At 45.3% G+C, this 17,500-nt stretch overlaps 1 protein-coding gene across 1 annotated transcript in view; it reads right to left on the minus strand.

Moving 5' to 3' along the window:
* scfd2 (sec1 family domain containing 2) overlaps window positions 1–17,500 on the minus strand; it is a 92,110-nt gene that overhangs the window by 8,509 nt on the left and 66,101 nt on the right. The window contains exons 6-7 of the mRNA XM_080505967.1: window positions 7,336–7,481; window positions 2,357–2,491 (exon numbers count right to left, since the gene is read on the minus strand). Of these exons, the coding sequence (XP_080362093.1) occupies window positions 2,357–2,491; window positions 7,336–7,481 (281 nt within the window). The remainder of the gene's footprint in view (window positions 1–2,356; window positions 2,492–7,335; window positions 7,482–17,500) is intronic.

Here is a 17,500-nt window from a genome sequence, read left to right on the forward strand (position 1 = left end):
AGGTGTGGCCTCCGGGGAGGGGGCGTGGTCGTCGGTGAGGGGGCGTGGCATGTGAATTTGACAGCTTTGTCTCGGGGCATGAATTCTCCTGCTGGAAATGCTTTTTCTTCAGCAGCTGGCCGACGTCACAGCCAAACTTTTCTGATTACTGTGACGGGAGCGTGCAGGGAAGGAACTTTACTGAGGATGTGGGACCAATCGACACTGACACATGGGGAGAGGGAGTCAACGAGACACATCACACAGTCAGAGCAAAGAGGAAGGACACACGGCAAGGACAAGTGAGACGAGACAGACCAGAGGAAAAGAAACAAAATAAAACAGGAAGTACAAAAACACACAGACAAAACCAAGACACACCAGGAGTCTCATGGTTTTTAAACTCAGCAACTAGACCAGAGGCTGCTGAGGCTCCAGGCGGCCACACGGCTCTCCATGGACCTGACAATGTGAGGAATCCTCACTTTGCTTGTTGTTAATTACAACTGGAGGAGCAGCAGCTACATCGAATGCTGAACTCTCCTTCGTTTGAGCCGAATGCCAAACACAGCATAGACACACAAATCATGCTAATACAGCAGATTGAGGCTCTGTGAAGCTCCAGAGGCTTGGAGAGCTTGACGATCAGAGCAGCGTCTGCTGTGCTTAACGACAAACAGCAGGGCTCACAGTACATGTGGTTAAAATGAAGGTTTTATAAGGGACTGCTTTAGGGTGTGCACAGCAATCCTGTAGAAAACTCCAAGTTTAGGTTTCTACATGTAACCTGACTGAATCGTGGGCCAACCAGGCCACGGTTACACAACCGGTCCGAGTCCTGCCCCGGGTAATCATCGCTTTGAGCAGGCCCAGATGTTCAATCATCAGGCTGGGGGTAGTGATGCTGTGTACGGAGGGTATACTGTACAGACACGACCCACAGGGCAGCATGTCAGCCAGAGGCGAAACAGGGAACTAGAATATTCACAGTCTGTCCGTCTGGTCACTGGGTGCTTTCAGAAGTGTGTGAATGCTGCAGCAGACAGAATCACTGACAGGACGAGTCTCAGTTCCTCAACTGAAGCTCAGAGTTTCTATTCGTTTCTATTCCCACTCCAAGTTTAGAGACTTTAGACTTTAGACTTCAGGGTTAATTGGCTCGGTCAGTATAACAGAGGGTTTACAAAAGGTGTTTACACATTTCACGCCTCCTGACCCGCCACCAGTGTGAGGATTCTATTACAGTGATTCTTTGACACTGCGACCTGGTGTCTGATCTGCATCAGTGGTGTTGAAGGGCCTCACAACTGTTCTTAATGGGAATTGGAGCTGCTGCTACTTTAACTAGCTTTAGCAGCCAAAACGCTGCCTGTGTGGTCTGCCCCCCCCCCCCCCCCCCCCCCCCCCCCGAGTATATGAAATACTCACACACTACTCGTTTTGGCTTCGTGAACCCCTAATGTGAAGTAAACGTTTGGTTCTCAGTTATAATGTCATTGTTTTTGTAAAGAAATGTCTCTTCTTTTACAGGTATATTACTCTGCAGATGCAACAAGTCGTGCAGAGATGGAAGCCATTTATTTCCACTGGAGCACAACAAGGGCAGATGAGATCATTCTTCTGTTTCTCAGGCCATCATGCAGACTGAAGGAGAAACCCGGCTGGTGGCTACAGGCAGAGGTTGTCCCGGAGATTCCCACACTGTGGAAGAGGGACGCTTGGCCTCAGCTGCAGGTCGCTGAGGGGCGTTATTCCCTCTTCCCATCAAGGGAGGAGCCACCCGACACCGAGGTGATGCAGGAGGCTCACAGCCTGACAGAGTGGGAGTGTTGAGTAGAGATGGTGAGGCAGAAACGTGTCTCAGCCCCTCTGAGGGCTGATTCACGTCTGCCAGAGGAGCTGAGACACGTTTCTCCATCACCGTCTTCATTACACAACACACACTGCTGCACCTTCCTCAGTTTCTCAAGACATTTTGTTTTATGATTCACTTCATTGGGTTTTGGAAATATACATTCATTCAGAATTCTATGCCTGCAACACGTTCTTGAAGCAGTTGTGACAGGGACATGTGGAGTGGACCACTATTTTGGACTATATATATATATATATATTCTTTATTTTATTTATATTTTCTCAGGAGGTGTTTGTGAACTGAAGACACCAATTGTTCTGACAGTGAAATCCTGATGGTCTTTGGACTCTTCAGCTCAGATCTCCATTATTTCCTTCAGTTATGTGAAATGTATTCAGTCGGTCTTACATGAGCCCAGTCCACAGAGACTTTCACTTTGCTGAAAGAGTCTTGAGTTCTATCCTCTCACCTCACCCAGAGCAGCAGAACAGCGTCGCTGGACCCGGGCCCTGAGTGGCTCACCTTCATGAACATGCTGAAGCCGGTCTTCAGCAGGTCCGTCAGGCCTCCAGACATGTGTTCAATGTCTGGACATTCACGTCTCTCGGGATGGAAGACTTCCTCCAAGACCTGCTTCAGGAGAGGACGGTAGGTGGCCTGGAAGACAAAACGCAGCAGAGTGAGTCACGACACTGGCCATGGAAACACATCTGTGAAGATAAGAACATGACTCAGCTCGGTGTGTGTGTATAAACTGTTCATTGAGAAAAATGTGGGTATCAGTGCACTTTCTACAGTCGAGCGTTTCCTAGCAACCACTGCTGAGCCTGGACTTCTGAACGGCTCTGGTTTAGAACATCAACCACCAGGCCACTGGTTCAGGAGTCTCATCAGGACGTCACTTTAACAGACAAAAGAATCCGACTCTGATGAAGGTGGTGAAAAACAATAAAGAGTGGGTGATTGGGGGGTTGAGTTCCTCCCAAACTCAGCCAGTCATTCCAATATGATAAAGAAAGGTTTGATCATTTATTAATATACAAACAAAAGCAGAGCAAAAATGTTTCAAAAATAGTTGAAGCCATGAACTATATTGGAAAAAGGAGAGAAACACTAGCAACACAAACAGGATCCAGGACTTCACTATGTGAGCTATAAAGAAACCAGTAAACACAATAGATCAGGGACTCCTCAAGTAGAATCCTGTTCATGCAACAAGAAATCTGAAAGAAGAGAGATGAGTCTCTCTTCTACTTCGCGTCAATCTCAGATGAATTCGGTGACGCAGAAAGGTTCACCAAAACTGTTGCTCTTGGTCTTTTCAGAGGATTCTTTTCCGCACTAGAACTGATGGAGGCCGTGTCCTCAAGAGGAAATATATCCAGTTCATCTCCAGACTTGTTCACGGTTCAAACACCAGCATAGTGTGGGGATGCATGTTGTACGTGTGACGGCAAAATAATACAGAAATATTTTGAACAGACCTTTGACCAGCATGTTGTTATACAAATGTTTCAGACATATTTGCTTATTTCAATAAAATGCTAGATGAGCTATAACTAAACAGGCCAACATAATAATATGATCATCCAGAAGAAGAGAGAAGATGTTTGGTTGTTACAAGGCTGGAGGTTTGCTACGTCATGTCGGCGGATCAGAACTCCACCCAAATAAGGACCAACGCCTGTCGTCTGGATGTTGTTCAAATACATGTGAACAGAGTTCTGAGCGTTACAAACACACCGGCTGGTTGGATGCTCATGGTGCAGTGTTAGTGCTTCCTTGTGATTCCTCATGTCACATGTCAGTTAACAAGTGACTGCAGGTCCAGACCACGTTCTGACTTTCATCACCAGTTGAACCCTTTCCCTCCGTCTCGTTATGACCAAGTGGAAGTTATTGCCACCTTGAGTTGGAACAACCCATCTAAACAACGGAATGTAAAACAACCCAGCCGGAACCCAGCAGAGGTTGGATTGGACCCCCGTGGGAGGGTCTGCCTTTCTTACAACGTTGATTATTCACAAGTGAACGTCTGCAGTTTGTTGACTTATAGCATATGTGGATCAAGTTATTTGAATGTTTTCTGAGTGTGAATACAAGATGACAGAATCATTGATCGACTCAAGAAAAAAATGTTTAGAACAGGAAAAAAATGATATTTTTGAAAATTGCCATCTTTTAATACTTTGCTGCACCAACCCTCAAAACTCATCTCTCTCTCTCTCTCTGTCTCTCTCTCTCTCTCTGTCTCTCTCTCTCTCTCTGTGTCCCTCTCTCTCTCTGTGTGTCTCTCTCTCTCTCTCTCTGTGTCTCTCTCTCTCTCTGTGTCTCTCTCCCTCTCTCTGTGTGTCTCTCTCCCTCTCTCTCTCTCTCCCTCTGTGTCTCTCTCCCTCTCTCTCTCTCTCTGTGTCTCTCTCTCTCTCTGTGTCTCTCTCCCTCTCTCCCTCTGTGTCTCTCTCCCTCTCTCTCTCTCTCTCTCTCTCTGTGTGTCTCTCTCTCTGTGTCTCTCTCCCTCTCTCTCTCTCTCTGTGTCTCTCTCTCTCTGTCTCTCTCCCTCTCTCTCTCTCTCTGTGTCTCTCTCTCTCTCTGTGTCTCTCTCCCTCTCTCTCTCTCTCCCTCTGTGTCTCTCTCCCTCTCTCTCTCTCTCTCTCTCTCTGTGTGTCTCTCTCTCTGTGTCTCTCTCCCTCTCTCTCTCTCTCTGTGTCTCTCTCTCTCTGTCTCTCTCCCTCTCTCCCTCTCTGTGTCTCTCTCTCTCTCTCTGTGTCTCTCCCCCTCTCTCTCTCTCTCTCATCTACAATGCATGTCAAAATGTCTGACAGTGTTCTAATGTGATGCAAACCAAGGCTTCTTTGTTTGGATGGAAGGATTGACGGAGTTCCGCCGTCTTCCAGTGTGTTTGTCTCACCTCAGTAGACGGAATCACACTGCAGGAAGGATTCTTCTGGAGTTACAACAGCATTCACTTATTCACAGCGTGAGTTTTGCTTGAGAAAATGTTATTTTAGTGCTGCTCTATGACGCGTTTCCAGGAAAACAGTGGCTGTCTGCTGGTCTGAAGGAAATTGGGTGCAAAAAGCCCAGAACTGAGTGGGTCTGGAGCCCAGGCACATCATTCTTTTTGCCACACTCAATTCAAATTTTAATTGGCACAACCCACAAATTAATTTCTGCTTTTCATTCCACAAATGTGTTTTCCATTGTAAATGTGGCACATTTAAAGAGGACTTAACTGAATCTTCAATGAGGAATCAGATGCTATGAGGGGCGAGTCTTAACTATTAAACTACTGATGTGGACTACAAAACCAGAATACGGACCGCGAGTCAAACCACTATGGAGCCGCCATGTTTGTTTACAGGCGCATGAGCAGGAGGAACCACAGAGAACGGGAAGGGAGGGCAAGAGACGTGCATCCAGCAGTTTCTACATGAAGGAATTGTGACTGTGAAAGAATCTTTCCACCTTGGGAGCCGATATAAAAAGTTTGAGGATACAGTGAATCCGCAAACCGGTGTCGTGTAAACGGACCCCCCAAGAGGAGAGATAGTTTTGTGGATACGCTTGTATTTGTTGTCGCGTGAATCGGGTCTATAAATGATGTAGGCCATGTCCTCATGAGCCAAAATGATCTTTTTTCTCACCGGGGTTCTCAAGTAAAAGATTCTGTCCACAATTCACTATGACCTGGGCTCAACACGAGGCTTCAGCACATGTAGTACACATGCCAGGCCTTTAGGGGCGCTGTGACTCACCAAATACACCAAAAACACAGAAGAAGACAGAGAACATAGAAATTCAGACATAGACTTCTACATAACAGTTAACAAAACAACCAGTGAGCACAAAGCTCCGTGTGTAAACAGCAGTGGGACGTTTACGGCTGAGGAAATATTTTAAATCTTAACATTTTTAAATATGCGTCGAGAGAGACGATCGTCACTACCAACCACCAGACGGCTGCACTGTCTCTCCTCCTCCTGAGAGCCCTTCCTCAGTGCCTGGTACCTCAATGGAGGGTGATAAATACTGTAACCGATGGTTTTTTCCTGAACCATCAACCTTTTCAGTGGAACCACAAGAGAAACAAGGTGGGCTGAAGGTGACACACATTCTCTCTTCAACAAGCACAAAACACACGTGAGACAAAGAATCACGTGACGGAAGAGGTGATCCAACGAAACGGGACGAGACATGCTCTGAATCTCCTCATGAAGCAGGAAGTCACCTTGACCCACAAACTCTGGCTTCAGAGGGAAGTGATGCTGCGACGTGATGTTTGTCCTGAACAGGCTGCAGCTGGACGACACCACACCGTTCTCCTCAACACCAAACCCTTCCCATCGTTCCCCTTGAACAGGGACGGCAAGATCTGTCCTGACAATACAAACCTGCAGCACACAAAGGCGACGAGAGGATGTTGTGCTTGAGCAGGGAAACTCACTGCAGCAAGCATGACATCATGCTATTTAAATGGCAGAAGCATACATTAGATTGGTAAACGTTTTAACTGTAGCTGCCTTCTACATCACAGAGAAGCCGGTTTTATGAGCTGTGATGCCGACAGTGGAAAATGGAGAAGTTTTGACATGACAATTAAAAAATACAATGTAAGTGAACTGCCACCTCTCACCTTTACGTTTTAAATATCTATACCAAAAGCCTAAAACTAAAGAAAGCCAGTTGCTGTTGGTAACTACTTTTATCCAGCATATCAACTCCAGAATAAATTAACATTGTTGAAAAGGTGTTCAGTGCTAGAAAATAATCTATAAACTTTTTAAAATAACAACATTAACAAGAACTCTATTTTACCACCTCTCATATATAAAAATGCAGCAATTTGAAATCTTTCATTTCAAGATTGAACACTTACATCTTGTAAGAAAAAAAACATTTGTATGCCACTGCTTTGGAAAAAGGACTTATGTAAGAATTGGAATAAAAAGTTCAAGAGGTGCAAACAAAGAAAGACAAAACGAGAAGCACATAGACGTCTTGACAGCTTTTACTCACACTTCATTGCAGTTTCAACAATGGAGCTTTCACTACTTGTCATTTTATTTTTGGTCATATTTTTTGGAGGGATAAAAAGATCACAACCTTGTTTAAAGAAAACTGTTTCTGACTGGCATTTCTCATCCTGGCCCTTATCCAGTGAAAAGCCCAGCCAATCAGAGAAGAGGACAGCGACTATCGTTTCTCTGATTTATACCAATGGCAATGGGTTTTCTTGAGGACAAAGACTGTAGATACACAGAGAAGTCCTTCTGCGTTACATAACCTCCAAGACAGACTCACAAGAAGTTCTTAAAGTAAACTTTCTCTGTGACGTAAACTGAAGCTCAACAAGGCGGTGAAGGTCAGAGGTTCTCCCTCCAGCCAGTGTGCTGCTGCCACAGCAAGGTACCAGTAAGACAAGCCATATTGTGGAATGCAGCCAGCGGGCCTCCTCTTCTGCAACATAAAGCATGCATGTGTGCTTGGTGCAGCAGACGGACCTGGTGAACTCCATCGCCGGCGGCGTAAACGGAGCGCAGCTGCCTGAGGTGGTCTCGGCTGTGGCTCAGACCTCGGAGGGTAGCGAACATCTCCTCCATTGCTGAGTGGGCTCGCTCCGTGCTCAGCTCCTCAGGGTCTGCACAGCCTGCAACAGTAATGCACATTTATAGGTCAGCTCTTGCCAAACAATAAAAAGTTCCACAACTACACACAGTTTGTCTCTGGGCTTCGTACCGCCTCAGACACATGACATGCTGCTTACACATGCTCAAAAACATTAGTATCTGCAAAAACTGTTGGCGTTGTGATATAAGAGCAGGTCATTATCTCAGCTGGGTGTGCACAGAAAACAATGATCAAGGCAAATGCATGAAGGCAAGAGCACAATAAGCCTTTCATTTCAATAGAAAAGTCTAATGAAAAGCTCCGGCTCCCCTCTGGAGAAACAGGAAAGCAAAGAAGTGCAACATGCAGAACGACAGTGAAAGAAGAGGGAATAGAGAATAAAAGGAAGAAAGGAACAGTAAAGGCCAGTAAATAGTAGATGTGGACGGACCGAGGAAGGAAGGAGGAGGAGCCTGGCGGTCATTTCATAATACTGTTGGCAAAGTAGGTCGACGGCACCTGGCCGTTCCTCACACAGCTCAGGAATGTGCTTTCTTCTATAGCGGAGCTCTAGAAGATAGAAACACACCTGGAAGGTGAACCTGGCACCGGACGAGAAGAGGCTTCAGGAACACTGAGGAGTCCAGAGCGTTCCACGTCGCTCCAGGTTCTCATGATTCCCTTTGACTGGAATGTTAAGCTCCTGCTTCCTGTCCGTCCGGAGCTGAGAGCTGAATTATGGACTCTCTACGTTTCCCCCTATCCTACAACACCAACATAGTTATTTCAAATGATTTACTCGCTAGATCAATCGCTCTTCATTGTGTATTGGTGTGGTCCAGCCACCTTTCCAGAAGTCTCTCATTACTCTGCCACGATAACACTGCAGGACAACTACAGTAGAAACATCTAGTTTTTCCTTTAATGTCAGTTCTTTTCGCACATTTGATGATCCTCTACCCACATTTATAGTGCAAAACTAGAAATATTCCACTTATTTCTATTTCCCTTATAGTTTATATACTTCTAGTGTTTATTGATGGGACGGTTTCAAACAAGGCTGTTGGCTTCATTCCTCTCCTTATTTATGGGGTTATATTGGCGCCAAAATTCTGAGCGAGCGAAGGGAAAATCTGAGCGCAAAAAATGTATTGTGCAGCACACTAATAGCATTTTGAGGAAATATTTCAGTTGCGCAAAGAAAAGCTTGACATTGCGCGCTCACAAATCATTTCTGCGCTCAGATTCTTCATCTGCACTCAACCTCTCTCTCTCTCTCTCTCTCTCTCTCGCTCAAATCTCTCCATGTCCGCTCAAGTCCTGCTGTGCGTTTGCTCAAAATGTGCAAAGCCCAAATGTGACAGACGCAGTTGTCCACCAATCACAAAAATTCGGGGCGGGTGTTGAACTCTGATTGGTTACTTCGGATTGTGGAAGTGCCTCATAACCAACGAAGAAGAAGAAGAAGAGGGAAAAACAAACTGCGAAGGAAAACATGTTGTAATCCAGGATCATTATCTTTAGTTTTCCTTATTTCTGTTTTCCCTCGCAGTTTGTTTTTCCCTCTTCTTCTTCTTCTTTGTTGGAGAGAGAGAGAGAGAGAGAGCGAGAGAGAGAGCGAGAGCGAGAGCGAGAGAGAGAGAGAGAGAGAGAGAGAGAGAGAGAGAGAGAGAGAGGTTGAGCGCAGAGGAAGAATCTGAGCGCAGAAATGATTTGTGAGCGCACAATGTCAAGCTTTTCTTTGCGCAACTGAAATATTTCCTCAAAATGCTATTAGTGTGCTGCACAATACATTTTTTTGCGCTCAAATTTTCCCTTCGCTCGCTCAGAATTTTGGCGCAAATGTAACCCCATACTTATTTGAACGTTATGTTTTCATTCATTCAAGGACATTTTTTACAAACCGTAACGAAACAAATACAAATACAATACATAGATAGAAACAAGACAAGACAAGACAAGGCAAGGCAAGGCAAGGCAAGGCAAGACAAGACAAGGCAAGACAAGACAAGACAAGACAAGACAAGACAAGACAAGACAAGACAAGACAAGACAAGACAAGGCAAGGCAAGACAAGACAAGACAAGACAAGACAAGACAAGACAAGGCAAGGCAAGGCAAGGCAAGACAAGACAAGACAAGACAAGACAAGACAAGATAAGATAAGATAAGATAAGACAAGATCAGATCAGCTCTCACATTCATGAGACATACAAAAAACAGCTTCATGCTGTGTTTAACATGCTATACTGTGAAATAATGGATTTTAAGGATAGTTCCATCTCTTTCACTCCTTTTTAAAAAAGGCTTTAACAAGGTGGAATATGTCATATTTTTTGGCTTGTGAAACATGTCATTGTCAGCACAGCAGTAGAACAAACACTAAACAGCCTGAATTTGTGGGTCTTTCCTCCAGTAGTTCTGCTCCCTTCGCTTTTACACTTTAGCATGGCAGGTCTTTTGTTTTGAGTTGCCGTCTTCAGGAATGTGAAGTGTCCGGATCAATGATTTGCTCTCTTCTGCACCACCCTGACTGTGAGGTCGACTGTCAGGAACAAGAGGAAGAAGAAAGAGAGAGAGAGACTTTTTGGCCGAGCTGAGCCTGAACACTGCAGGTGACTGGAAAGATAAAGCCCACATCTTCTTCAGAGGAGAAAAACATCCTGGAAAATGATTCATGTGAGCATTCTGCTGCCAGAAGTGCCCCTAAAGGGACATTTTGAATTCATCTGCATTTTCTGAGAACAAGTTAGTGGATGAATGTGTGTGTTCAAGGGCCAGTCAGGAGTTCGCTGATTTGGTGCCAAAGTGTACAGTGGCGTGCAGGGCGAGCTCCAGGACCCACACCCGACACCGACACCCACCCCCTCAACACAATACATGTTGATCATGGTATTGCAGATCCTCCAGGTGCTGATCCAGGAACAGCCGGCCTGGCAGTGAGGCTGAACACCTGCGTCTGAATTCAAGTCATGCGGCGCCGCCACGCCACCAACCATGCTGGCATCACGCCACATTTACAGCACAACGTGCCGTGTGACGACTCACGCAAACACTGTGGTCTCCGTCACTCACGGGGACGGCTGAGCCGGCCTCGTCTGCAGATGTTGGACTGTGTTCAGGCAAAGTTCTTTTTCACGTGAGGCCGGGATGTGAAATGAAATGATAAACAGTATGTTCACAGCATGAGAGCAACACACATTTCCGCTAAAGTATTAGAGTTCCGGAACAACTCGACAGTCACTAACTTATTTAGACAACTAAGTGAAATGAGTCTGACTCAGCCTTCGACCAAACTGCCAAGAGATTGGATGTAAGATGAGATGTAACAGAGCGGAGGTGAGCAACAGGCAGGGAGTGAGACTGGAAGCTGTGATGCTCAGAACCAGGAAGCAACCAGAGGATCACTAATGGAACCGAACAGTTTAAAGCTCCAGTTCTAGACTCTAAAAGACACTTTGGCTCACGTGACATCAGTCAAATGGATTAAAAGTCTCACACTTCATGATCATCAAAACAAAACAGAGCGTCTTTTACAAAATATAGAATAATTCTCTCAATTTAGTAATAAAACCTCCGTCCATCCATGTTAACTATGAGCAGCTTAAACTCTGCACAGGTCACTGGTCAGGACAGCGGAGCACCACACACACACACACACACACACACACACACACACACACACACACACACACACACACACACACACACACACACACACACACACACACACACACACACACACACACACACACACACACACACACACACACACACACACACACACACACACACACACACACACACAGAAAGTGTGTCACCAGCTTTTCTAAATTAGGAAGAAGCATTTCAGGAGAATGATTTTCAGCAGCAGATTATGAGACACTCACTCACTTTAGTGAGTCAATACAGAAGCAGGAAGACCAAAACACATTCTAATGCCAATAAAGAAATGTGTCAGTGCTATAATATAGCATGGAGGACTGAAGCATGGTTTCTTTGAGTAGAGAGGGAAAACTCCAGGACTTTATTGATCTATGACTTCTCCTGATAAGTGTTGACAGCTACACATCATATTCTCTGAGAGAAGAAAGGTTGAAGAATAAAAGTACTTTGAGATTAAAAATAAGGTGTAAATAAAGTTAAAAAAAGAGTCAATTGAAGGAACATAGATGCGATTGTATAGATGGCCATTCTGCCAACAGGAACTAGAGTCTCTGCTAAAGAACACAGAGAACATTCATTTAGAAAAACACAGCCAGTTTCCTCAACAACCCCCAAACACTGCTGCAGCTTAGCGTCGCTGGTCGACACCACAATCAAGAGTAATCACTCCGTATTTAACACAGGAATGTAGACAATGAGACTGCTTATAAATATCTTGGTTTTTTTGAATTCAGCTCTGGTTTGAGAATAAGAATGAGAGTGTGTGAGCGAGATAGCGAGAGCTCCGAAGGCCTGCGGCAAAGCAAAGACTTTCTATCAGACGTGGTAATCCTGTGTGGAATGCTGGGAGGAACACGCCAGTGCTCCTGTGCTGCTGCGGGGAAGAGGAGAGGCGGAAGCGCTGGGTTTTCATTGAACAGGCTGGCGCTGTCCCGATTCCCTCACGGGTCACATGACCGCCGTGGCCTCGCCGCTGTGGGACCGTCAGAGCTGCTGAACGGGGAAACACCGTGTGTCCCACTGTCTCAGCATGTTTGGAACGAGGCACAGAGAACCTCACCGGTTCCACACAAAGAGGAAATTATAAGTCGGCACACGACACCAGTCCCTCCCACCGGGGGGGGCTGGGGGGGGGGGGGGGGGGGGGGGGGGGGGGTCTGGGTGGCCCTGCTCATAGTGCAGCGCTGAACAAGCCTCCATTCCACCCTGGTTTCACTGGGAGTGTCTGGATGCTTACAGAACGGCCTCCCACTGGTTCTGATCCACACCAAAACATTCCTGTCGGACTGGATGCACCGGTCAAGACGTGGATATATAAGACCTGCTGTTTGATATGACAGTGGAAAAAGTGTTGATTAGTGTTGTTAAATCTGTATGAGTTGTGTAATGATGACAGTAAACTCTAAGTATGCATTCATGTTTGTCAAACAGAGACTATTATTAGGCACTGGAACCAAGTCCAGATTCTCATGAAAATCAAAGCAAACAAACGCAAGAAAACTGCACAGTCAAACTTTCTGAACGTTTTCATAACGTGTAAACAGGTTTAGTCTTCAGCGTTTGAGAACTAAACAATATCTGCTGTTTTAATAGTATTTGCACCGTTTGTGTCAGATTGAATCAATCTTTTGCAATTAGGACCAAAACCTTACAGAACTTTGTTAAGTACAAACTGAGATCCAAATCTAGATCTTAAATACCTCCGATCCTTTTCTGAGTGGAAACTCTTTGAAAAAAACGATGTATATTTGTTTACATGACAACACAAAAGGTAAGACTGTCTGTTTAGTAGAAAATTCCTTTGTTGTAATTCGTCTTTCTTTCACTGTTGGGATGGCAAACTGCATTTGGGGGATGAGCAGCAGAGCTCACGATGAAGACGACATCATCATCATCACCTCTTGTTGATGATTTTGTCGTGCTTGTTCTGGAGGTGTCAGGTTTCTGAGTCACTAGACCTGGTTTGGTCAGTTTGCAGGATGATGGCTGAGAAATTCAGTCGCACACAAAAACTCCATCAAACATGAAGAGATGCTGCCTCACCCTCTTATCAATTCAAAATATGTGGGGCGCTGAAGTATAACTAATTAAATAATATTATATATACATACATGAGAGAGAAGAGAGAAAGAGATAGAGAGCGGGGGGGGGGGTTGTTAGGCTTAGGTTTGGTTTTTGTTTCCAGCAGCAGCTTTTCCTGCGATGTGAAACCAGAGAGCTTTAATTAGCTCTGCACATTGTAGAGGATTTGATTACACTTCCAATCCAGAGGCATGTTATCATGAACCATGAAACATGTTCTGCAATAATGAAAACAAATCCTTCACTCCACATCGTAAAAAAAGCATAACGACATTCTGTGACGTTGCCGAATGCAACCTTGTACCTGTGACAAGTGGAAAATGAGCGTTTGACCAATAACATCACAGCTTTTAAAAACACAATGCAGTGAGCACGTCTCTGAAAAACACTGTGTTCACTGGAACAGGAGAAGAAAGACCTGCAGTCTGGACCTTCTGGACCTTCTGGACACCACCAGTGTTTCATCATCCAAGCCTGCAGATCATTACCACTGTGTGTGTGTGTGTGTGTGTGTGTGTGTGTGTGTGTGTGTGTGTGTAAGAAGAAGAAGAAGAAGAAGAAGAAAGGGGGAAGAGGAGGGAGACCTTGACTGTAGCTGGACTGTGGTGTTAGTCAGTCCTGCAGAGTCCCTCTGCCTTGCAGCAGGTTGTGACGTCACGTCTTTCTGAGCCTGATCCACCTCGAGTCCTTCAGCCACCCAGAGCAGGAGTACGACGCCCCCTTGAGGAGGCCAGCAGCAGTGAACACATGAAGGCCTTGCAGCAGGTTGTGACGTCACGTCTTTCTGAGCCTGATCCACCTCGAGTCCTTCAGCCACCCAGAGCAGTAGTACGACGCCCCCTTGAGGAGGCCAGCAGCAGTGAACACATGAAGGCCTTGCAGCTGAACTCGTCAGTTCAACTGTTTAAATCTGGTTGATGGAACTTTTCTGATTGCAGCTGCAGGAATGCAAGTCTTGACATGTTCTGCATTATTGCAAGGTTATTAAACTTAAGACTACCAAAGCCTTCACAAACCTAACAGCTTTTCAATTTCTCCTCAAACCTTTGTCCATTGAAAGAGTGCCCTCTTTTGGCCAAAGCTGGTCCAGCACATGTAGTAGACCTGCAGCTTCAGTCTGGAGGACAAACTTGAAGCTTTACACATGATGACCAGTCACCAATGGCAAAAATCTAAATTCGTGACCAAGGATCAAGAATTTGACCTCCATCATATGACGCAGGACAGCGCCGTCACACACCGTCTCTGCAAGCATCAGTTACTTTCATTAATAGCCTGAGATGGCGGCGAGTGGTCCTGAGTGGCGACGCTTCCTGTCACCAACGCCGTGAAGGGGAGAACTTGGTCTGAGAGGAAAAGAGAAGGACTTTGTCTGAGACGTGTGTTTGTCCAGGATCTGAAACAAGATTTACATGTTGTTCTATCAAGCTTTTACTCAGAGTACATTTGATATCAGCTACTTTTTCCTTTAAAAACATTTTTAGACTGGTCATTTTACTTGTACTTGTGTAAAAACAAAGTCATTGTATTTTACTTGAGTAGAATATTTTAGTACTCTTTCCACCTCTGAACCCTCCTCAACACTGACAAACTAATGAAAAAGCTTCATAAAATCTAGATGAAAGCGCAGGTGGCTGATGATTCTCTGCTGAATATTTCCTCACTGTCACATTCTTTTCAGGTTTGATAATTAAACCTGCTTCAAATCACACATTCTGATTACGGCTAAACACAATTAACAATGAAAATTGTTGGAGAAGCCTGTTTTAATGAAGTCCTGAAACACAAACAGTTTCTTAAACTGTCACCAGTGGGATTTTCTGAAATATTCTGTGAATAAAAGGATTGATCAGGTTGCACCGAGGGAACAAAGCATAGAAATGTAGAGCTACACTGAGCAGCTGGACAGATAGACATGTAGAGCTACACTGAGCAGCTGGACAGATAGAAATGTTGAGCTACACTGAGCAGCTGGACAGATAGAACTGTAGAGCTACACTGAGCAGCTGGACAGATAGAACTGTAGAGCTACACTGAGCAGCTGGACAGATAGAACTGTAGAGCTACACTGAGCAGCTGGACAGATAGAACTGTAGAGCTACACTGAGCAGCTGGACAGATAGAACTGTAGAGCTACACTGAGCAGCTGGACAGATAGACATGTAGAGCTACACTGAGCAGCTGGACAGATAGACATGTAGAGCTACACTGAGCAGCTGGACAGATAGAACTGTAGAGCTACACTGAGCAGCTGGACAGATAGACATGTAGAGCTACACTGAGCAGCTGGACAGATAGACATGTAGAGCTACACTGAGCAGCTGGACAGATAGACATGTAGAGCTACACTGAGCAGCTGGACAGATAGACATGTAGAGCTACACTGAGCAGCTGGACAGATTGTCACACGTCATCATCAACTCCAGTGTTATTTGAATGACCTGTCAGTAGCAGAAAGCCATGCAGCCCAGAGCTGTACATCTCATCATCAAAACTCACAGTGAACACAGAGTTAATACAGATTTCTGGATCTTTTATTTATTTACATGATCCTATCTGCAGATACACTGGTCATGTGTTTGTCACCAAATTACAGGATGATGTAATGCAGCCATTAGAAATAAACGCCGTATAACAGATACACCGACTATGTTTTGTGTTCCTGTGAGGAAAGGTTAATGTTTCCCTCCTACTGGAAATCAGAGGCTTCAGTCATGATCATCAGATATGTTGTATCAACGGCCACATGGTGGCGCCAGTCAAGCATGTTGACCAAGTCTGCAGCAGTTTAATGCTGCAACATCAGCCTGAAGAAGAGCAGGTCAGGGAGCAGCCTCAATAACAACACACACACACACACACACACACACACACACACACACACACACACACACACACACACACACACACACACACACACACACACACACACACACACACACACACACACACACACACACACACACACACACTTCAATGTTTGAAGGTCAGCGTACTAACATGCAGTTATGCTGCGTTTGAGCACCGGAGGGCAGTATTGAGACACTTTAACACTTCCAATCATTCCGAACCATGAGGCCTCAGCTGCACCAGCTGACGTTTTAAAAAACAAAACATAAGTGTAAAAGGGCCTTGAATGTCTTTCTCTGCACTCCAGGCTGTAAAAAGATGGAGCTGAAGCCGTCACCTTCTGTTTCCATGAGTGACGATGGTAAATCCCACTGTTGAGATGAAGGAATGGCTCGGGTCCTAGACTGTTTACAATATTGCACTTGGCTTCAAAGCTGGCAGTGCATTATGGGAGACAACTCACTACTTTATCACACCGTAGTGGGAAAAACTGTTGAAGGAAGAAAATACAAGTCAAGATATTTTTGCATGGACAGTGTTGCCATCAAGTAACCTACATCTGTTTCAGCTAGTCAAACTTTAGTACACCTTCTATGTTTCTTTACTTGATGCTAGCGCTGTGGTGTGGTTATTTAAGCTAGTCTGCCTCGGGAACAGTGTGTCTCGTGTTGGTGGTCCTCCGACGCCGGACAGTAGCACTGATGTGTTTTCAGACGTACAGGTCAACACAAACACTTGGTTCTCCTTTTCAATGTAGTTTCTTGGTAGGAGCAGTGATGAGCATCACTTCAGCACCTTCACTAGTAGTCGAACAGTTTCAAAGTGTTGTGTCTATTAATACCAGCCAGCCTCTCAATAGTTACCACCTTGTTTGTTCATGTGTGCCAGAAACCAGACCATGTCTCCTGGTGAAAGAGTCTTTACCACTCAGGACCTGGCAGAGCAGTCGGCTGTGCTTCTTGTGCTAACTAACCAACTAACTAACCAACTAACTAACCAACTAACTAACTAACCAACTAACTAACCAGACCACGTCTCCTGGTGAAAGAGTCTTTACCACCCAGGACCTGGCAGAGCAGTCGGCTGTGCTTCTTGTGCTAACTAACCAACTAACTAACCAACTAACTAACCAGACCACGTCTCCTGGTGAAAGAGTCTTTACCACTCAGGACCTGGCAGAGCAGTCGGCTGTGCTTCTCGTGCTAACTAACCAACTAACTAACAAACTAACTAACCAACTAACTAACCAACTAACTAACCAGACCACGTCTCCTGGTGAAAGAGTCTTTACCACTCAGGACCTGGCAGAGCAGTTGGCTGTGCTTCTCGTGCTAACTAACCAACTCACTAACCAACTAACTAACCAACTAACTAACCAGACCACATCTCCTGGTGAAAGAGTCTTTACCACTCAGGACCTGGCAGAGCAGTCGGCTGTGCTTCTCGTGCTAACTAACCAAC

This window comes from Blennius ocellaris (assembly GCF_963422515.1).
Source record: "Blennius ocellaris genome assembly, chromosome: 12".
Classification (NCBI taxonomy): Eukaryota; Metazoa; Chordata; class Actinopteri; order Blenniiformes; family Blenniidae; genus Blennius; species Blennius ocellaris.